General features: G+C 38.0%; 1 protein-coding gene across 2 annotated transcripts in view; it reads left to right on the top strand.

Annotated features, from left to right (window-relative positions):
* map3k21 (mitogen-activated protein kinase kinase kinase 21) overlaps positions 1 to 22,969 on the top strand; it is a 43,873-nt gene that overhangs the window by 12,925 nt on the left and 7,979 nt on the right. The window contains exons 2-9 of one of the 2 annotated variants that reach the window (XM_088351955.1): positions 12,050 to 12,230; positions 13,661 to 13,809; positions 13,886 to 14,061; positions 16,752 to 16,992; positions 17,983 to 18,105; positions 21,001 to 21,081; positions 21,537 to 21,687; positions 21,773 to 21,867. In XM_088351955.1, coding sequence (XP_088208081.1) covers positions 12,050 to 12,230; positions 13,661 to 13,809; positions 13,886 to 14,061; positions 16,752 to 16,992; positions 17,983 to 18,105; positions 21,001 to 21,081; positions 21,537 to 21,687; positions 21,773 to 21,867 — 1,197 coding nt within the window. The remainder of the gene's footprint in view (positions 1 to 12,049; positions 12,231 to 13,660; positions 13,810 to 13,885; positions 14,062 to 16,751; positions 16,993 to 17,982; positions 18,106 to 21,000; positions 21,082 to 21,536; positions 21,688 to 21,772; positions 21,868 to 22,969) is intronic. The other variant, XM_088351954.1, reaches the window with a different exon arrangement.

Raw genomic sequence — 22,969 nt, 5'->3', positions numbered from 1 at the left:
TCCAAATCTCACAAGCAAATCTTGGAGGATGTTGGCAAAGAAATGGTGAAATCGAAATGTATTCCACCTTCCTCATGCTTTCACTCTCATCTGTGTGAAACAAGGAGTGCTGGCTTTTGTGTACCAACAGATAAGAACCACAAATTACTGAAACTTGGCCCAGAGCCAATGGACATAACTTGTATTTAACCTCAGTCATTCACTTTTTTTATTTCAGGTTTGATTTTGTTTTATTTACTTGACTGTGTTTCCCTCCCCACGTGAGTTTTTTTGTGTGTCATTTGGGTTTTAAATATATGAATCAAGATTTAGAAATAAAAGCCCAGCATTTATGACCGCTATTTATAAGAGAGTCACATTGTTCACATAATGCGCGAACTGATGCTGGATCAATGCCCTGGTTTCGTTTTTGCAAGCTGTACATACCGATAAGGACAGCAAGTATGAGGAAAAAAAGTTTAACCAGGGTGAGGCTTGACTATTTGTGTGCGTATTAGGGATCGGTATGTTTTGTTTTTAGGGCTGATAGAGATTACTAGTTTTCAGAGGAGGCCGATAACCAATAGTCTATATTCTTTTGCAGTAAAAGCTTAAAAAAATGGCGAACAATTTCTTAGAGTACGAAATGGAAACCAAAAAAAATGTCTTGAAAATTATAGAAAAACTTTAATAGCTCCCTGAATTTTTGCAGTAAATAAATTACAATTTAAACACAACTAAAATAACTAATCTGTCACTTTAATCGAAAAGTAACAGTGCAGGAAACCAAATTAGGCCCAGCAGCAACTTGTATACAGGTACATAAAACTTAAATAGCTCCCTTTTTTTTTACAATAAATTAAAGTGACAATACAACCGACATGACTTAATCCCTTAACGTTGATAAAGAAATGCATCTCTGTGCGATGTCACCAATAACTAAAATATGCCACCTATCATTTAAATAGCTTAAACTCTTGGTATTCAAGATTGAAAATATACTCATCACAGAAATATCACGATCAGTCTTAAACAAGGTACCCGAAAACTTTAAAGCCGGCATAACCCACAACTACATCTCCTGGCCATAAGAATCCAACCATGTAAAATATTTACTCCGAAACACGATAATGCCGACAGATGATAAATACATCTCATCTCATTAGCCATACCGCTTATCCTCATTAGGGTCGCGGGGGGGCTGGAGCCCATCCCAGCCATCTCTGGGCAGTGGGCAGGGGACACCCTGAACTGGTTGCCAGCCAATCGCAGGGCACACAGGGACAGACAACTCATTCGCTCATTCACACCTATGGACAATTTGGACCGGCCAATTCACCTGAAATGTATGTTTTTGGAACGTGGGAGGAAACCAGAGTGCCCGGAAGAAACCCACACAAGCACGGGGAGAACATACAAACTCCGCACAGGAAGTCTGGAGCTGGATTTGAACCCACGACAGGTTCCCATGACATGAACTGTGCCGCACAAGCGCTAACCACTGCGCCGCCGTACTGCCCCATGATAAATACAATTTGGCCTAAAACTATTCTGTTTCATTGGGCTTTGATTCTTAAACTTTATTCGTTTCGCTTGTAACGGTACGTTTGAAAATGAACAGACTCTTAAAATTATTCCCAAAATGGTCGTTAGCACCAATTATTATGTGCAATAGTTCAAAATTCTTGATTTGACATCGGGAAAGAGAAGTCAAACAGTTTTAAAAATCTTTCACAATGGTTAAAAAATGGCCAAAGTAAAATAGTAGAGGGAGGAGCGTTTGTAGGAGCAAGAGATTTCAGGCAGTTGCATCTCTTTCTTAATAATAATCTGCCCCAAAAAAGACGATACAGGTACCCGTCAAATTCCCAAATTTTGGTGCTGATAATCGGTCGACCTCTAGTGCATATGGACACGTGTGCTTTGATGTGTGTTAGTACATATGTATGAGTATTGGGGCTGCAACTAACGATTATTTTAATAATTGATTAATCTGATGATTATTTTTTCGATTAATCGATGAATCGAATAAAAAAAACCATTAAGTTCCTCTTAATTCAAGCACTCTTATTATTGTCATCAACTATATGACTCTTCTTATTCTCATCGTTATTATATTGCTGTCACCATTAAATTATACAAATTCATTCCAATCTAGATCTATATTTTTAAACAAACCAATGAGATGACTAAATATGTTGGTGAGTATGGTGAAAACTAAACAAAACCTAAATATAAGGAGATACCATCACATAGAGAACTTTTAATAAGAACACAAAACAGGCAATCAGGCACATTTCTTAGTAAGGGCAGACAAGTGGGAATTTTTATGCTGGAGGTTTCTGCAAAGATGCAGGACACTCAGGAATGGTGGTCCTTCTGCCTTAGGGAGTGGATCCCCTAAGGCAGAAGGTTCAAAGATACTGATATGATGGAAAACACACACCACATAGCTTTCAGTTGTCACTATCAGCACCAGTGAGAATTATTACTATAATAGATACTCTTATTATTCAGTATGTTGAGAATGGATGAAGACAGTAATGATAATGACTGTGAAAGTGGGTGGTGGTGGTGATGATTGAGTCACTGTGCATCCACAAAACGTATGTAAATATTTATATTATTGAGGTGTTTAATAGATTTAAATACACTGGATTTCTAGCGATAAAACACAATTATTAAGGAAGTGCGGTAGGATCAAAAAGGCATATGCTTCTTCCTATTCCTTTTCGGACATGGTATGTTCACATTGTTTTTGTTTTTTGACTTGTTGTTTTAATTTTGTTTTCTCATGTTTAAAATAAAGTTTCATTCAAATACCACCCCCCAAACCGTGGGGGGGCGGCAGTAGCTCAGGAGGTAGAGCGCTCGTCTTGGGATCAAGGGATCCCAGTTCGAATCCCGGCTCGTCCGTGTTACATGTCGAATTGTCCTTGGGTAAGACACTGAACTCCTAATACCCCCAATAAGCAGGTTAGCGTCTTACATGGCTGCAATACAAGGCCGCTATCGGGAAATGTGGAGCACATTGTAAAGCGCTTTGGGAAGTCATTGACTTGAAAAATGCAGATCATTTCATTTCATTTTTGAAATTTTATAGACAAAGAAGAAAATAGTGCACAAAACAGTATATCACACTATATTGAACAATAAAAAACAGTGTTTGTCAAAGAGCAAATAAAATACATACAAATGTATACTATACACCTGGAATTGTATAGATATTTATTTTTAAAGTGCAAAAAGAGCATCTTTTTTGTTTGAAGGACATGAGCTTTTGGAACAAGAAATAAATGCATATCTGAATACCCAGTAACATGATTTTCAACATTAACAAGCCAAATCTTACTACTATCACCCATGTTCACTAACTCACAGTATTTGTCAGAAACTTGATAATAAAAAAGTGCATAGAAATGGATGCTATACACCTGCTAATATGTATGGCACTCTTTTCCTACCACCTCATCCACTGATCATTTGAAATGTGGAAACAAAAAAGAAAAAGCAATATATTTCAACTTGTGTAGATTTTTTTTATCCACCAAAAAAAATAAATCATCAAAAATGTAAACAAACCGACTTTTTGGAATGTTGTCAACAAATTTGTTTTTGGGGGTTAAATTTTGGAGTTGAACATTGCCAATATGAAAATGATATATGCTTAAGAATTTACCCCTTGGGTAGGGTTAAAAATGTCATTATTATTTTTTTCTCTTTATTTATTGTATACTTATTTTCTGATTGTTTTTCTCTGTATTTTTGTCCCCTTGAAAATTGTTAACTTTGTTTCATGATGAGTCAAAGTCAAAAACTAATAAGTTGAAACTTTCATGTCAATTGTGTTTCTAAACGATAGAATGTTCAAAATGTTAGTATATAAAAAATTCACATAGCTTTTTTATTAAAACACTCTCGGCACCCTCTGCTGGACCGAAGCGGTACTACTATTCCCAGAGTCACAATGAAATAGTGTGCACTCTAATTTGCATTGATTTAACGTTCTTGGTGGCTCATAAAAGAATTGATGATCTAATTGCCAACGCTTTTAATCATCGATTTTAATCGATTTTGACAATTCATTGTTGCAGATTATATATATATATATATATATATATATATATATATATATATATATACACAGTGGATGTGTGTTATAAATAGTATTTAAGTGCTTTTGTTTTTGCAAGAATTACATGCTGATCAAATATGAGGAAAATAAGTGTAACCCAGGGTGAGGCTTGACTGTGTGTGCGTGTGTGTGCATTGGTGTGTGTTAGTAAATATATTGTAGATCTGCAAATAAAAACACAGAATTGCAGTTGAACGAATGGTTGTTATTTTTTTATACAACAGTACAACAAAATTGGAGGGCTTCTCCTTTCAGTGTTAGAAAGCATTTTAGATAGTGGCTGGCCCATAGCACACTAGCATCGGGTCTGCTCAAATTGAGCCAGGTCTACGCGATGATTTAAATACAACAGTCCCGAATGTTTCCCACAGGTTGTAAGCCCTCCATTTCATGGATAATGGATCTTGTGGTGGTGTAATACAAGCAGGGATGGCTGAAGAGAGTTTTTGGCTTAGCCTTAGCAGTAGGCCAGACCTGCAACACGGCCATTGCCCTTTCTCGCAACGCTGCCTCAGTTGCTTCCAGACCTGATAATTCACGGAGCACCTGCTGGTGATGGCCATTTCCCTGGACTATTCTGACTTTTTTGGAGTCCGATTTAATTGATGAATTTATTTTCAATGGAATGAATGGCTTAAGGCTATCTGGCGCCATGCTCCGCACTTTTTTGGTGGCTACTTGTGCGCCAGCTCTGCCGTTTGACTGTCATCATACACTATCACTGTCACGCACACTGACATGGCTCTCTAAGATGCCCCAGTGATGGCATTTGCTGTGAGGTATATGCTCACTATGCAACACAATGCATTATATGTTGATATAAATGAAGATAAAGACAATTCAATTCAAATTCTGCAAAGTAGTGAGTCAGCGATAACCAAAGCGCGAAGCAGCTTCATTGATCTTTGGCTATTCCGGTATATGTTTCACCAGAAGGCTCGTGTAGTTGTCAATAAACAAGAAGAGGTGTAAGAGTGATGTAGCTGGATTATATTCCAATATTCCATCCCTGACTACTCAACATTTTGGAAAAAGAAAGAAAAGACTAAATAAAAGGAATTTTTTAGGGCTGAGGTGGTGGGTATGGCGTGTATGAGGTCTTCACCAGGTTTGAAAATCCAGGGTTGGCGTTTCACTGATATCAGTGTCTATACTTTGAAACTAGGAGAAAATAGACTGAAACTCTTCATTTTTATACCGCTCCACAAGTTTTTTCTTATTTTAATAGCAATGTCTAATGCTATGCCTGTAATTGGTTTTCATTGATTTAAAAGGTTTTGGGCAAAATTGATTCCAACAAGTTGCATTGAAATGTTTTTGAGTGTGTGGGAACTCTCAGTCACGGCTGGTTGATATCCATCCTTAATGTCACTGACAGTAACTTTTTGGTAAGTACCTGCGAATGGGCGACAGGGAATCAGTGGGAAAGTTGCAAAAAGGGTTTGTAGGTGTTGAAGGGCAATTTTTCCCACAACTTCCCAGTGACATAGTTACTGTCTGTCTTTTCTGTGACAAGAGAATGGGGCAAAGGTGAGAGAGGAGGAATGGAGATGCTTTCACTGTGTCTTTTACGACCTCTCCCTGACTGCACCTATTGTTGCCGTGCACAGGGTGAAAAGAAACGGCCCACAGCTGACATGCGTTGCCCTTCCAAACAACTAATCAGTACTACAGACAACCCCCATGCACCCACTTGATGGCCAAACGTAGATACTGCTTAATCCCAAAAAGTACCAGCCTCATACCTCTTCTGTTGTAAGGCTATAATTAGTCCAGTTACGGGTTAATTTGTGCTTTACTCTACAAACGAGTTGGGAGGGGTTGAGAACAGTCGACCATGATAGATGGATTTAGGCAGCTACTAGCTCTGATCCTTTTCCCACCGGCTGGAATGCCCGGCTCAGGAAATGTTCAGCAGCCTTATTTCTGCTTACGACAGGGGGTACCGTGCACTCAAGCTTAAGTGTGTTGGCACAGTTAGCAAAATACTGCCACGACAAGTTAGCAGGCAGCAGTCTGAGTTTTAAAACTCCATCATGCATCTGTGTTCAGCTATGCCTCTAAAAGTACACGGTACCTTTGAGGATTTTTTTCTGCAAATTGTGGCGAGTGAACAGCTATCAGTGATGGATTTTTTTTTCTTTAATTACAATATGCAAATATGCATGCCATCGCCACACCACTCATTGGCAGTAAGAGAAGCGTGTGTTTCAGGTATTTCTAGTGTATGTGGATACGAAAGCAGGGAACAAATTCAGTAAAGGCAAATATTTAAAGCACTTCTTTGATACTTAGCAAGCCATTTACATTATGAGCTTATCTATCAGTGGCGGGCATATCCCTCGAGAGGGGTGATCGACAGCAAGACAAGCACGTACACAAAAACAAAGATAAGAAAAAAAGGATAAAGTAACAAAAAACACGAAAAAAATTGACCATAGCCAACCCAAATGCCCAAACACCCAAACAAGTTAAGCACCTCGGCACCCAAGTTGGTCATGCTTTCATCTGTCCAGATGAAACCGGACACAAGAAAGCGGCCATGTCACTCGGGTCAAGGTGACACAACAGACTCTTCTGTTCAACAGCAGGGCCCGACAGCTTTCACTTGTTTGCCCCTGCCGCATCATACAGGTGCCCTGCCTATTCTTTAGAATGCGGTCAAACATTGCACTGTCCTTCCATGACACCTCTCCACTCATTCCTATCAACCACAAGAGCTTTAGCTTCCACTACATTTAGACCTCTTTCCTACAGTGCACTCATAACACCATCCATCCACGTCAATTGCGGCCTTCCTTTTGGTCTCCTTCCATTTACTTTTGCTCTGTATATCCTCGTCAACATTCGCTCCTCATCCATCCTCTTCATGTGTCTAAACCAACCGAGTACTCTCTCATCCACACGCTTGCTCAGTTCCACTGGTACTCCAGTTCTGTCTCTCACAATTTCATTTCTGAATCTATCCAATATTGTCACTCCTAACATACTCCTCAAACACTTAATCTCAAAAACATTTAATTCCTTCTCAAATCTGCGTTCAGGCTCCAAGTTAGGAACCTAGCCACATTTTACTCACCAAAAACCTTTCCTAACTTTGCACAAAATCCATTCTCTTTTTTTCTCAAGTTCCATGTCTATGGCCATCAACTAGAACCTTTCTGTCAAATATGCCTGATGCACAACATATAGCACCAAATCTACTTCCTCTTCTTCGCATGCAAACATCCAAAAGATAACCAATACAAAGAACCAAAAGACAAAGTGCAGCAATCAAGCAATATAAAATATATTGGTTTTGAAGCTAATGCTAAGAGTCGAGCCTGTTCTGTGGTTTAGGGCTGAACATTTCTGTCCGACAGAAGCAGTGGAAACATATATTTCTTCACTCTTTTCACTGTGATACTTCGTTACCGCCCCCTAGCCAATCAATGTTTGTCAAAACACTGAGGTTTCCCTCGGCCAGCAGAAAGGCCCTCACTCTGCCAACTTGAAATCTAACTGGCTAAACCAACAGCTTTATCATCACTTATTTTATGCCCCATGGCCTGCATAACTGACTGGGAAGGCCTCCAGGTAGATTTATGAACCTGGCAACAAGAAATGGCCAAAATTTGATTGGTCAAATGCTCAAATATGAAAACACACATCTGAAAGCAGTTCAACTCAGGAAAAAGCAATGAAAGTAAGTATTCTTTGATAAAATATATAACATCACATGCTTCACATATTTTTTGGGCCAGCAGAGAAGGCCTTTTCAGGCCCTGACAGCCCACCACTGTAGATGGTCTTTGTAAGTTGGTTTTCTTAAAAAGATTGCCTAGCGCCTCCCCCAATTTTTGAAAAAATGTTTACCTTTAGGGTTTGAAGGAAAGGAAGAACCGTGGGAGTTACTTCAAAGGTACCTCTTTTCTTTTTAGATCTTACAACTACCCCTTTATGAAAGATGTCTTTCCTGAAGATCCCTGTTGGAGGAGGGTGGGTTGCTGGGTGGGGTCCACCTTAGGGCCACATCCATCTCCAGTTGCATTATCTGTTGTCCTCTTTAAAACTTAGTCGTTTTAAAAGAGTGCGATATCAAAGACTTTGATGAAGCTGTGGTAAAGAAGACTTGTTTTTCTTCTACTGGATATATTTTCTCAGCTTTACAGATATTTGTCATTGTGTCCAGTGATCATTGGAACTTGGAACACAACTACTTTTATTGAGTAAATAAATGGCGTTTTTGGTCTTTTTGTCAATGCATACATTATACTGTTGCTAAGGCAACAGCTCTCTATTCGACTCTTTTGGACATCTGAACTTTGCTCTGTTTTGTTTTCTTATTCTTAAAATGTTTTATAGTGTCTGGCAAACGGAATGCGGCTACCATTACAGTAGATAAGGTGTGTTTGCTTTTCCCTCACTCCACTTTTACATCCAGTTGCCTGGAGACAAAAAATAGCAGCCACGACTTGCTAGTACTTTTTTAAAGATGTGTTTTTTCCATTCTTTACACATTGTTTTCATGATACATTATAATTGGAACAACTACGATGATGCATTGAAACTGTTTGTGTTCTATAAACAGAGGAGCGTGGCATGACTGACTGCAGTTTTTCTGTTTAGTAATTCACTTAGCATTAATGCATACCTGCCAAGTACTACGTTTTTGCCGTAATGAGTACGGTTTTCTTGAACCCACTACGGTGTTACGGTTGAATCACAAAAACTACGGGTTTCCCGTTAAAAAAAATAAAATCGTAAAAACATTCCACCGCAAGATGGAGAGGAAGTACCATTTCAAACAAAAGTCTATTGGCGCTGCCAGAATCAACTCCTTGCCCTGAAGAATTCTCGCGCCGGCGTGATGAGGGGCCCCTATCGTGGATGCAGTGCCGGAGCTAAGGCTAGGCAGCTAGCGGCGTTATAAGTCTACGGTGCCGTCCGTAATCATGCTAAATGTGAACTCTATACCAATTAAGACAGACAAACTGGCTGTGCTGGTGAAAAACAAAGCGCACAGGAAGTGCAGTTTGCTGTGTTTTACGGAAACGTGGCTCTCGTTTAGCATCCCGCACGCTAACGTGGAGCTACCTGGAGCAATCGGTAGCTACCGGAGCTAACCTCCTCTCCGATTCGCGGCTGCGGGAATCGGAGAGGTGGTGGATTCGCTAACACGAGGTGGTGTATGCCTGGGCACAAAGATTTAAACATATATGAAATATATAATTAAATGGTTTGTTTCTTATTGTATCGAATATTGAAAAGAAAACTATGAGGGTTTTCTATGACTTTGTCATATTAAATACATTATTGAGCGTTAAAGAACTTTCTTTCGTCCTGGACCTGACCGTAGTTACTAGGCTTTTTCACTTTAAAAAGTTGGCAGGTATGTTAATGCTACTTAGTGATGGAGGCCCACATTATTCTAAACTGCAGTCATAGAACTCACATAAGTAGCTAGGTGGCTGGTATAAAAGACTGCTGCAGAACACTGTTTTTTTGGCATGAACTTGTACTTTGACCTCATGTTCAAGTGTACCTAAGCGTTCAGATATGTTCACCGACAGGAAGTGCTAACCTTGGACTAAAATGCTGTGACAACTAAAGTGCTGTGCTATAGGCTCCCTCCTCGGTTGTGTAACCAGTGCATCATTAGTCTTTTACACCCACACAACCTGTCAGATGGATGGCAATTTGAAAAAGGGAAGTAGCTCCAGTACATGGCCTGGCTCAAGTGAAACCTGTTTGTAATAAAAATCCTATTGTTTGAAGTGTTGGTAAAGGATTCCCATCTTGCCCCAGGCTGTTAATAGTACTGATACTTTTATGTCCAGTCAGACTGGCACTGGAATACCACTCCTGGACTGCCAATGTTCAACTTTCTGACAGCCAGTGGTTGTTTTTATATTGAAAAAAATCCAACATAGTTCTTTAGCAAGCTGTTCAAAAATCTGCGTTGCTCACTTGACATTCTTTAATCTAAAATCAGTAGCCAAAGGTTTATTTTCACAGGAATTTCACTAAATGTGCCATATAAAAACATTAAATGTACAATAAGATGCCTACATTGCAGCTAGATGAAGACATATATTTGACCAAAAACCCTTCATATAATATAGTTTGTTAAATTGCCTTACTTAATTTATTGTATAGAAATTTGGAGAAATACATATAAAAGCAATATAGAATATTGAATTGATTACAGAAGAAAGCTTTTAGGATTGTGCATAACGCAAGGTATAAAAACATACAATTTATCAAATCCAACATGTTAAACTTTAAAGATATGTTGTAACTTAAATCCCTATTAGTATACAAAGCAAGTAAGCAACAAATATTTAACAGTTGTTTTTCTAGAGAGCAGACACTTATCATTTCAGGGGAATCCAAAAATTTAAGGTCCAATAGTCTCGCACAACATTGAAAAGGCACTGTGCCACTCCAAAAGCTTTTTATTTTTGGAAGTATTTAGATGATGGCTTTAGAAATGTCCCTTTTTGACATAAATTTGAAAAAAGAAATCCTTTACATATTTTGGATGAATATACTGAAGAAGATGAAAAGATCAATAGTTTCTTTAGATTGTAATTGTTATATGAGTCACTAGCAATTATATTTTAAGTTTGAAATGTAATTTATTTGTTCTTTAATTTTCCCATTGTGGGTTAAAGTTGATTCTGAATATGTCTTTCCTGCAAAGAAAAAAAAATGGACGAGGGGTAGGCACCTTAACGCTTTGGCTAGGGCACATGTTTAAGAACTGTATTATTGTAATAAATAGAAAGCCACAAACAAGCATCTGACAAAATACTTGCATTCTACTCCAATGTTGCCTTTCTTTTTTTCACTTTATAAAAATGTATCTTACATATTTGCAGGCTTATTGCATTTGTATGTATTTTCTTTATTGTAAGCTGTTATTGTTAATCACTATTTTTTATTGTTTTACACCATAATATATTCTGTTGTTTTGTGTGCTACTTTTCTATCTGTCCAAAACTTAATAATTTTAGTAAAGATGAAATTTAAAAAATGTTTTTAAAAATTCAGATGTATCGAATAATCCATCAAGTTATCGATTATTAAAATAATGGTTAGGTGCAGGCCTTATCTATAGTGACAATATTTTGTTGTAAGCACCATAATATTGACATGCATGTCATTATGTAATAAAGTGCTACAATACTTAATTTAATACATGCCTTGGCTAAAAAGTTGAGTGCTGTCTTTCAAGGGTAGGAACACATTAAGTTATTGAAATATATTTTATTTACTCTGTATTTGGGACCTAGATGATGTACTCAGTGCGGTTCAGATCATTTTGAACCTGAGGATTTAGGATTTTAGACTGATAATAACTTTTTCAAGACTTTATAGCAGTTACATTTTTCTTCGTGTTGGTTTTTATCATCATTGGCAAAGGCTGTAGTCTTCATTTCTCACGCAAGGCTAGGTGTCGAGTTCCAGGCGAGTTTTCAGGGTTCCTTCAGACTTGAATGTGTTTTAACAGTTTTGGGCCTAGGGACAGGTGCATTGTGGCGCTGTCAAGTCTCTGCTTTTACAGTAACAAATGAGCCACACTCCGCTCTTGGCCATTTTGAATATCACCTATCATTTCCTTACCCCTAATGTTTCTTTTTAGTTGCCAACAATGCCTTCACTTCAATACATTGGTTTATTGCTTTGTATAGTTGAGTTTTACTATGCAGAAATATTCTAGATTAGTTTTTATCATTTTTGTAGCGCCAATCTTATACAATTTTTGCCAACCACGTCAGGTGAATAATTCGCCATAGCGGTCGACCGTGTGACAAGTAAATAATCAGGATGAAATTATTGGAACCGCATTTAATGTGTTCAAAGGGTGATTTTTTTTTTATTTTACATGTTTCTTTTTTATTTGTGGTGGAATTAATGTATTATAATGATTTCCTCCTCTTTAAACTTCAGTTCTTTTACTTGAAACAATCGAGAATGATGACATCGGGAGGAAGACACTGAAGATTACAGACTTCGGCCTGGCCCGGGAGTGGCACAAAACCACCAAGATGTCAGCGGCAGGAACCTACTCTTGGATGGCCCCCGAAGTCATTAGGATGTCTCTCTTTTCCAAAGGCAGTGATGTTTGGAGGTAAGTCATTTTGTTGTGGAGTTGGTTCCAGGTCAAGATACGAGTTTTCCTAGATTAAAATAGATTCTTTACTCCAGGGGTGTCAAACTCATATAAGCTCAGGGGCCACATGGTAGACATAGCACTCTCGCGGGGGCAAGCCTTAAAAATGAATGCCATAATAATGTGTTTTTTTTTCTGTAGGATTTGGCGTCTTTTGGAGGCTGTTTATTTCGCCACATTAATTCCGTTTACAAATAAACACACTTGTAACAATTCCCAATATGGTGGTAAAAAGAAAAATAATAGTAATTACAAGTTTTAATGTACAGATGAAGCAGTTTTTTAAGCATATTGTATCAAATGGAAATGTTGATCATATTGAAATATTTAACGAATAAAACCATTTTTTACAAATAAAATGAAAAGTATCGCTCTTTCTTTTTTGATTAGTATGATAAGTCTGTATATATTAAGATTTTTGGATAAGGTGGTAGGAAAAGAGTGTCTTACATACAATATTTGCAAGTGTATAGCAGGTATTTTATAGTATTTAGGTATATAGGTAGGTATTTATGTTGCTAATTCACACTTAATAACACTTTTTGTTTTATTGTTTTATATTATAGAATATGCTGATGTTTAGTAAACTATTTTCTATCTATCACAAACTTCAATATTTGAATCAAGAGGAGCAAATTGAAAATGTATTTAAGAAATCGGTTAATTCATTCCTTTGAGAGATCTGCTGATTAAGGGCTATACAAATAAATTTGATTATTATGAAAATAATTGTTAGTTGCAGCCCTAATATTTTTTTCCACACTAAGATTTAATCTCATAATTATGTGTTCTGAAAAAGACAAAAGCAAAAAAAAAACCCCATTGAATTCATTTCCACTAGTTTATTTAACTTGCGGAAACTTCACATGGAAATATACAAAAAATAGCATACAAACACTAATTTAAGTGCAAATTATTTGTTGTTTTATATGTAGGCTTCCTATTTATTTATGAAAAAGTTTACCTGAAATTGGGAACTTCACCACCTCATATGTTCTTTGGTTGATAAATGTTTTTTTTAGCAAGTAGAGCAACAGCAGGTCGATTATTTTACAAGTGACGGTTGGCTTTAGCGACATCCAGTGGCCGTATTTAATACTGCAGGTCATTGCTTAATTTTTCTCTTGTGCTTTCCTCAGAATTGTGTCACAGACCGGATTAAATCTGTTGCAGGCTTGATCCGGCCCATGGGCTGTATGTTTGACTCACCTGCTCTAGACCAGTCAATTTATGTAATTAACGTAAAAAATGTGCACTTTTTGTCTGCCTCTTTGCATCTCCATCTCCTCTTTTATTTATCCTATCCTTGTTCTCCTTTATTAGTTATTGCTATTTATTTTCTATTAATTGGTCCTCCTTACTTAAGCACAATTTTGTACTCTCCCCAGCTATGGCATCCTGCTGTGGGAGCTGTTAACAGGAGAAGTGCCCTACAGAGGAATAGATGGCCTGGCAGTTGCTTATGGCGTTGCTGTTAATAAATTAACATTACCTATCCCATCCACCTGCCCAGAACCTTTTGCCAGGCTCATGGAAGGTAGTGAAAAACAACAACAAAAAATAGATCAATGCTTAAATCTACCTGAAAACGAGATGCATCTATGTTTTTGCAGAGTGTTGGGACCAAAACCCACATGTGCGTCCCTCCTTCTCCTGCATTTTGGAGCAACTGTCAGCCATTGAAGAGGCGGTCATGGCCACCATGCCGCAGGACTCCTTTCACATCATGCAGGATGACTGGCGCGTGGAGATCCAGGAGATGTTTGATGAGCTCAGGACCAAAGAGAAGGTGAGGTGGGAAAGGTCACAGACTACTTTAGTGCCGAAAACCCGTTCTGGTGTGACGAACAGTACTTTTTGCACAGTTATAATTTGACAACTAAATTGAATATTTCACAAAAGGTCAGTAATGTGGCCTTGAGTGAATGTGCAAAAGTCTAATATGTGCTCTGCCAAGACTATGTAAGAGTGTGTGCTTTACCTGAGCTTGCAATGTTTGTCTTCGGGTGCCTCCTAGATTCTATGGACATCCCCTTTAGTTCCACTTAAAGCCTTCAGTAATTTGTGAAAGCTAATGAATAAAATGAAGTTGAGCGCTTAGGTGCATAAATGTCCTCTTGAAATGTTTAACCCCTTAACTGCCGGCTGGCCGTCGGACTGTTGAAAAGCAAATACGTGTTCGTAAGATGTCACCCGTGACTGAAATATGTAATGCCAATTATCAATCAAAAGCTTAGAAATATACTCATCACAGAAACCTCACAGTCAGTCTGAAACAAGTTATTCGAAAACTATATGGGAAAAAAAACGTTTTTAATTCCATTCCGTTCCATTTTAATTTAAAAGAAAAACAGTAACAATTCCCAATATGGTGGTAAAAAAATAAACAATAGTAATTACAAGTTTTAATGTACAGATGAAGCAGCTTTTTAAGCATATTGTATCGCATTTTCCAAATGGAAATGTTGATCATATTGAAATATTTAACGAATAAAACCAATTTTTACAAATAAAATGAAATGTATCGCTCTTTCTTTTTTGATTAGTATGATAAGTCCGTATATATTAAGATTTTTGGATAAGGTGGTGGGAAAAGAGTGTCTTACATACAATATTTGCAAGTGTATAGCAGGTATTTTATAGTATTTAGGTATATAGGTAGGTATTTTTGTTGCTAATTCACACTTAATAACACTTTTTGTTTCATTGTTTTATATTATAGAATATTCTGATGTTTAGTAAACTATTTTCTATCAAACACAAACTTCAATATTTGAATCAAGAGGAGCAAATTAAAAATGTATTTAAGAAATCGGTTAATTCATTCCTTTGAGAGATCTGCTGATTAAGGGCTATACAAATAAATTTGATTTAAAAAAAAAAAAAGCGCACCAAAAATGGTGTATTGCAGCCATTTAATCCACAGCTGTTAGGCTAAATCAATGGATCCCAAACTTTTGCAGGCTGGCGCCCCCTTGGGTCCCCGGTGTATTTGATTCCTTCTCGTTTGTTGACTCTGTTGAGTCCGCCATGACACTCATTGAGCACCACACTATGCCACACCCACAGTGTAGTCTAGTGAATCCAACCGTGCAAAATATTTACTTCATAACACAATAATGCCGACAGATAAAGAAAATAAATCAGTCACAAAGCAGCTCTGCATCGGTAAAAATTGCTTGTTGCTAGCAGTCTGTTTGGCCCCATAAATCCTGTTGACAAATAAACCGACTAGTCCAATTATTTTCTATAGGCCGGTAGCCTTCGGACTTCTGTTAGACCTCTTACATTTGCCAATTGCAGGCTTTGTTTTACAGTCCACAGCCCGTATCAGCCTATACAAGCCTGTATTGCTAAAAAATACAATGCCTTTTTACTTCTGAATAACCAACCGGTGTGACCAATTCAAATGATGATTGACACATTGGTTAGCCAATGAAATTCTGAACGAAGCAATATGAAGATTTCCCTATTGTATTCAAATTAGACTCTAAATTAAGTGTGCGCAATGCCAATAGTGATTCAGTTTAACACACCATTTGTATGCGCAAGTGTGCACAATAGTGAAGAGAATCCAAACGTTCACGACTCTTTCAGAATGTATGAAAAATGGGCGAAGTAAAGAACACGTAACGGGTTGTGTCGAAAAGGCCACCTTTGGAAACGCCCAATCCTTCCCTTAGAAAATGTATGAAATGCAATGTTTAGTTTTTCAGATTGTGATCAAATTTGACTGGGTTACCAGGTAAGGCTTCAGGCTCTTAGCTCACCTGTTTGCCATCTAAGATGCCCTTGCTACACTCATCTGCAGGCATTTAATGGCAAAAAAATCGGATGCGGGAATAAAAACCTTCTATGTATGTGTGTTCTAACTCAGATTACTCAATGTTAGTAGCACTTGCAGTGATTGTTTCAGTCTGGGACAAAACTTCAGAATTTTACCTTTCAAAAGAGGCTAAAACCGTCCATATTCTCCAAACTGTTTAAGAACACCAATCAATTTTCTTTGGGTACGTCTTGGATTGGGATTTTAGGCGAATTTTCCATAAACTTTAAAGGGTTAAACTCCTTTATTAACATCTGCCACTTTGTTTGCATTAGGGGTCATTGCATCAAGCTCTAAATTTACAGTACATGGACTGTTTAATAAAGTGTATTTATATAATCAACCTCAATCACTAAAAAATTCCTGTAATGGGTCAGTGTGATCATTTATTTAAAATTAGCTGCAACATAAGCACATTCCCTGCAAGAATCCTCACTTAATCTGGGCTGATGTTGGTTGGTGACTGTTGGGGCTTCGCCACTAAGCTGCTTTCACAAGCCATCCATTAGGGATTATGATTAATACTCATCCTGGAGCAATAACAGAAAAAAAAGCAAAGTACGGTCGGAAGAAAGCATTCACACAACACTCCAACAAATTAGCTCTCATACATTGATGACGGCAACTTTTATTTAATTTACATTTGGTTTTAGGAGCTACGATCCCGTGAGGAGGAGCTGACGCGGGCTGCCTTGCAGCAGAAATCCCAGGAGGAGCTCCTGAAGCGGCGCGAGCAGGAGCTGGCCGAGCGAGAGATCAATGTGCTGGAGCGGGAGCTCAACATCCTCATTTTCCAGCTCAACAAAGACAAGCCCAATGTTAAAAAGCGTAAGGGCAAGTTTAAGCGATCCCGCCTCAAGCTCAAGGATGGCAACCGCATCAGCTTGCCCTCAGGTAGGCACGATGCACTTCAAACTGCCTGTAACCTGTGCATATAAGTATTGTAAGGGCTGCACAATATTGTGATAAGTTGTTGGCGTTTACTTTTGATTGCCTGTAGTTTTATTATATTTAAAGTAGGGATTCAACAATTAGTCGACGTTGAGCTAGTCAACAATGAATTCCATTGTTGACTTTTGTCGATAGGCACGTTTTTCCAACAGAGTGAGGCACCTTTCATGATTTTAATCTTTTCCAAGAGTCGCTTATTTGCAATAGAACGTCTATGTCATTAGCGCTAACACACAGATCATACGGCATCAACAAGTAAGCTTACAATATCTTCTTAAGTTTCAGAGCATTTAAGGCAAGATACGGCAAATAAAAAGACAAAGTTAGCAAAAATGACATTTGCCTATCGCGGTACCTCTGTGATGCACAAGCATTTAAAGAAAGAGCAAGTCTGACAGTTGAACAGAACTGTGTGTGATTCCCTTTGGTAAGATTCAAGTAACATTCGAGCCAATATGCCTTTCATGACATGCAATGTACATTTTATACGCAAATATTTCGTTGTAAGAGTTTGAGCCGGACATTTTTTAAAACATGACAAATGTCAGTTTTTAAAACTAATATAAAACTGTTTATTTATTTGTCAGTCCCTATAAAATGAAGAGAGGTTTCTTTTGGATTTATTTATCTACTGACCAAGCTCTGTGTGTATTTATTATTTTTTTATACAAATACGCATATGTATTTTTAACTGTACCAATTCTTCTATTGTATATCATCATTTGCCACATACTTAAATCAACAATTTAAGAGGGCAAAAAGCCAAAAATTGAACTAATCATTTCAATAGTCTGTGACTAGTGACTACTAAAATAGTCATTAGTTGCACCCTGAACTCAAACAACCTCATTTTTTTGCTAATGGCACATGTCATTGTATAACCTTGCAGTCCTTAAAATTACAACCCGTTCTTGTCTCTGCACATTTCTGTAGACTTCCAGCACAAGATCACAGTGCAGGCTTCGCCCTCAATGGACAAGAGGCGAAGCCTTCACAGCACCAGCTCCTCTCCTCCCAGCAGTCCCACACTCATTCCCCGCCTACGAGCTATTCAGCGTGAGTTTTTTCCCCTCTTACCCCCTGAATCCCCACACACCCTCTTTTCCCCCGGTCAGATCTGATCCGGAGCGAGTGTCCGACCGGCACGTATCGCGCGAGTGTCCGTCAACTGTTGAAGGGGGAATGCAAAAGGGGAACATTGGCGGTGACAAGGAGCATGTCAACAAAAGCGAGCAAGGACAGTTGTTTGAACAGTTTTTTAATGTTGTTAGTCACGCACCAACAGTCATACAAAAACTGGAACAAATTCCGCTTGACCGCCAGTGATTGGCTCTGACGTGCGCACAGAGCACCAAGATTAGTCTTAGATGGACATTCCCCACGATGGATCACCGTTCAGTTCAACTGCACAGCACCAACTGTATTAGGCCTTAAATGTCGTCATCTATTTTGCACAGATTAGCAACCAATTATAAGGTTACCCATTTCCATCAGTGTCAAGCCCTGACTAATTGACAACCTTTTCTAATAAGTTTTAATATATACCGTATTTTCCACACTACAAGGCGCACCCCCCAAAAATGCGTTTTGGCATATTTTCTTCTCATATAAGGCTCTACGGACATTAAGGGGCATGAAATTAAGAATACAGTTATAACTATCGTTTTTATTCGCTTATAACAAGGCTCTTAGTTCTCTTTCGGCATCCGCTTAACAAAATTCAAAATGTTGTTTGCAGCAGGAATCGCTGTGATGGAACCAGCAATTTACCACTAGACGACAAGTGGTACGGATTACCGACTAAAATGCATTAGCTAATCTAAATTTTACACTATTTTTAATCACAGTGCCAGGGACACTGGTTTGTAGAGGTGGGATATGTTTTTGTCACCATTTGATGGTATCACGATACTAAGGTACCGATTCCATTTATGTATTGATTCTCGATAATTGCGATATCTAAAAGTATTGTGATTCGATGTAATTGATGATTGCAATTTTATTTTATTTCCTAAAAAACAAGCTCCTTAAATCATACACTTCTGGGACAATAAACCATAAATAATGTCCAAATAATACACATCAGTCTGTGTCAGTCAGTCCGTAAGCTGACATTTATTAAAAAAAAAGACAATGAGAACATAACATGTACACACTGCAATAGGTTTACAGCCACAAAATGTCATGAATTGAAATATCAACATAACACAAATGTGGTCCTTTACTGATCCTATTTACTGTAAACACTGTAAGATGATAAAAGTGTCTAAAAAAAAAAGCACACATGCAAGCTATCACTTCCACTTACTTCTGTTAGCTTTCCCACAATTTTACTCGGACATGACGTCACACGGGGAGAATCATCCATTTTAGAAATCCCGAAAAATGAAATCACGGTACATACATGAATCATTTTTATTTATTTTTTATTTTTTTGGTCCCACTCCTACTGATTTTCCTTGTGCATTTTATTTTGGATTTTACATGAGTTTGATAATCAAATTATCTTGAGTTTGTATTGAATATGCGTGACATTAGCAAAACAAACAAAAAAAACAGACTCACTTTTGAGCTTCTCGATCATGTTTTTTAAATCAAGATATTGTGGTACCTCTACTTATGATTTTAATTCGTTTTTAGAGTAGCTTGGAAACCTGAAAACTTCATACGGAGAGACACATTTTGTATGTGAATGCGCTAATCCGTTCCAAACCCAGCAAAAGTACAGTATTTTTTCTTAATAAATTATAAAGGGGTATCAGTACATGAAACAAATACATGTTGGAATTACATTACCGCACAACTAACATAAAACGAGAGGCACCCAATGTACAAAACAAAGAATAAATGAACTAATAAAAATATTAATTTACCTTTTTGCCCTGCATTCCTTGAAAAAAAAAAAAAAAAAACGATCCAATGACGTCGGACAATCTGTCGAAAATGCGCGAGGCAGATGTAGCGATAGCCCGATTCGTCAACACTTTTTCCGGGTGATTCCTTTCGACAAATTCCGAAACTTCGAAGAATTTTGCTAAAATGTCTTTCATTTGGGCTGAGTGATGGCTGCTTGTTGCCGAAAACCCTCCTTCTCCTCACATGTGAACTCGGAACTGTAACGGAGACACAAAGAGCATGTTGAGAGCACGCATGCGCACTCGTTACCAAGCATATTGGAAGCGATAGCCAGTTTGTTGATGTAGGGCAGTTAGGGAAAAGTGTCACTAGGTGGTGCGATTTCACTGTTTATTGTTCGGGAAAATCTGTGATGGCGAATAGCATACTCTACAGCTTACTGACGTCGGAACTAAAGGCAATCTTCATAACTAAAGGCTATATTTTCCCGCTCAGGCACTTGGTAACCTGAAGTTTTTTATATGTAGAGACATTCGTAAGTAGAGATACCACTGTACTTGACAACATCTTGTGGCAGTTTTACAGAAAATGTTTGTCCTCTTTATGATTTGATATGGCCGATGAAGGATTACAAAATGGATTTTATGCTGAAATATATCCAACATACACCCACAAATGAGAGCATAGGCTTCTTAACTGCAGACCTAGCATTTATTCATTCATTGCCTCTTGTGTACTTTTGATCCGATCAATATAGGATTTTATCATTTTGCATCTCTGACACATTAAAATGCAGATCCCTAACAGGCTGTGACAATTAGTGGTGTTTTCTTTTCTTTTCTTTTATTTTCTTTCTTTTTGCATTAACTGACACAGAAACATTCTTTAACATATCTTGTAAGAGGGTGATATCTTCTGTGTTCTTAAATCAGTGAAAATGGTCGCAAAATTCATACCCTGAATGAATGGTGTTCTTTTGGGTCGGCATCTTAAACAAACCTGTTTGCGTTAAAGCCTTGCTTATTACACTTAGGCTAACTTTTTTTTTTCCTGCATTTTTTATTTTGAGCATAATGGAACTGTTTCCTTCCTCAGTGACATACCCTGTGGAGAGGGACACTTTGTTTGTATACCAGCAGGACGTGGATCTGACCAGCGAACTTTCTGGGTTCGGCGGTGAGGGCAAGCACTTGTGTGATGGAACCCGAGCCCGCTAACTTCTCACTCTTGCAAATCAAGAATTTGCCTTTGGGGGACATCTTTAATCTCAAAACAGAATTGTACTCATTTTACTAGAATTGTGCATTTATCTTCGAATGTCAATAATCAAGTTACGGTTTTCCACTGGTTCCTGGCTCCTCTCATCTTGGACCAAAGACACTGCTCGTATGTTTTTGGTCTATAAAAGCTACAGAAAACATGAAGGATTCGTTTGAATAAATAATTAAAATGGATTAATTACTCTAGCCTAAACTCAAAATACCGAAAGGTTTTATAATCGCAGATTTCAGGCTTTTCTTTTGATGGGTGTGACTCACAGTATCGGGATTAACCCACTAATAACATTCTATCTTGCTTAATAGTTATTTTTGAGAGTCTAACATGCCCTCTATTTTTGTTTGTGTAAATAGTTACGCAAGACGAGAGCAACCGCACTTGGGGTCGTAATGCAGCCTCACGGCCAGAGGATTTTGATGACTTCAAGAGAGGATCCAAGAAGAAGGGCCGAACGTGGGGCCCAAGTTCAGTACAGAGCAAAGAGAGACCTGCTGCCAATGAGAGGTAAGCTCTTTCATTTGGTGTGTTTCGATGCCCCCCCCCACCATTTTTTTTTGTGGTGTCTCACATGGGCGCGTATGGTTTTCAGAATACGTCCCCTCTCAGATGGCAGCAATCCTTGGTCTACCAGTCTAATGAAGTCCCAGAAGCCTGTCCCCCTCGCAGCTCTCTTTGCTGAGCAAGGTTCATACTTCAATTTCTCCTTGCGATAAAACATATCGAAAAAGTATTTTTGGTTGACCACGATTCATTAATTTTGAAAATAACCTGTGTGTAATGGATGGTTAAAGTTTATATCTTTGGCTCCAAGCTGTAAACATTCTGAATTACAGAGTACAAACCGCTACTTTTTTACTACATTTTAAACAATGCCGCTTTAAATACCGTGTTTTTTATTTTTGTTTTTTCTTTTGTGGGGGCCCCTAAGGAAATCCGACATTTTGGAGAGAAAATTAGTCCATGTTTTGACAACATTATTCACATAATACACAACAGAGGCAAAACGGGAGGTTTGACATTACATTATTCAATATTTACTACGCACTTTTGATATTTCTACTCGCTCACCCACAAATCAAGTATACATTTCAAATGAACAGCAGTGGGAGGAGTTATATATTGAAAATGCCACACTCCTCTTTTCATATCATCATCCCTAAGGTCAGTTTGCTGAAGTTTCCTATAATCCTCGAAGAACGAGAACAAGCTGGTGCTGTTGTTTAGAAATATAGGGCTCACATTTCAAGCAAAACAGCCCTCAGGGCGTTTTCTCTTGGTGCAGTAGTAAATATGTGCTCTTCCTTGTGATCGCCATCTTGAATGGTCACATAATCTGAAAACGCATGACAGAAACATATCGGCGCATAACTGAAAACAATGCAACTAAAAAAGGCTTCTTGTGGGCGGGAGCACGGCGCCTATGCCATTCTGCAGCCAAAGGCATCCAAGCCATATTCCCAATGCTGTTGGTGCCAGGTGTGCGCTGAACTTCAAATGTAAGAAATGGGCGGGAATTGGATCATTTTTGTAGCTGTTTGAGCCTGGGTTTTTAAATTCAGTGCGGGATGTAGAAAGACAAAATAGTATTGTTCTTAAGTTTGAGCATGTGGCTTTAAATCTAATACACATATAGTCCCGATTTTACGGTACTATATAGTTTACACTTAAAATATAGAAATTGTTATATTTATTGCAACCCACTTTAAAACTTTAATTGGGAACTTCACATTACACCATAAATAATCCTAAAACATCAACAGCTTTTAAAGACCGTATTTTACAAACA

This window comes from Urocampus carinirostris, chromosome 13 (assembly GCF_059441175.1).
Source record: "Urocampus carinirostris isolate Australia breed hairy pipefish chromosome 13, RoL_Ucar_1.0, whole genome shotgun sequence".
NCBI lineage: Eukaryota > Metazoa > Chordata > Actinopteri > Syngnathiformes > Syngnathidae > Urocampus > Urocampus carinirostris.
Note: the sequence above shows the minus strand (reverse complement) of the source record. Positions and strands in the feature narration are given on the sequence as shown.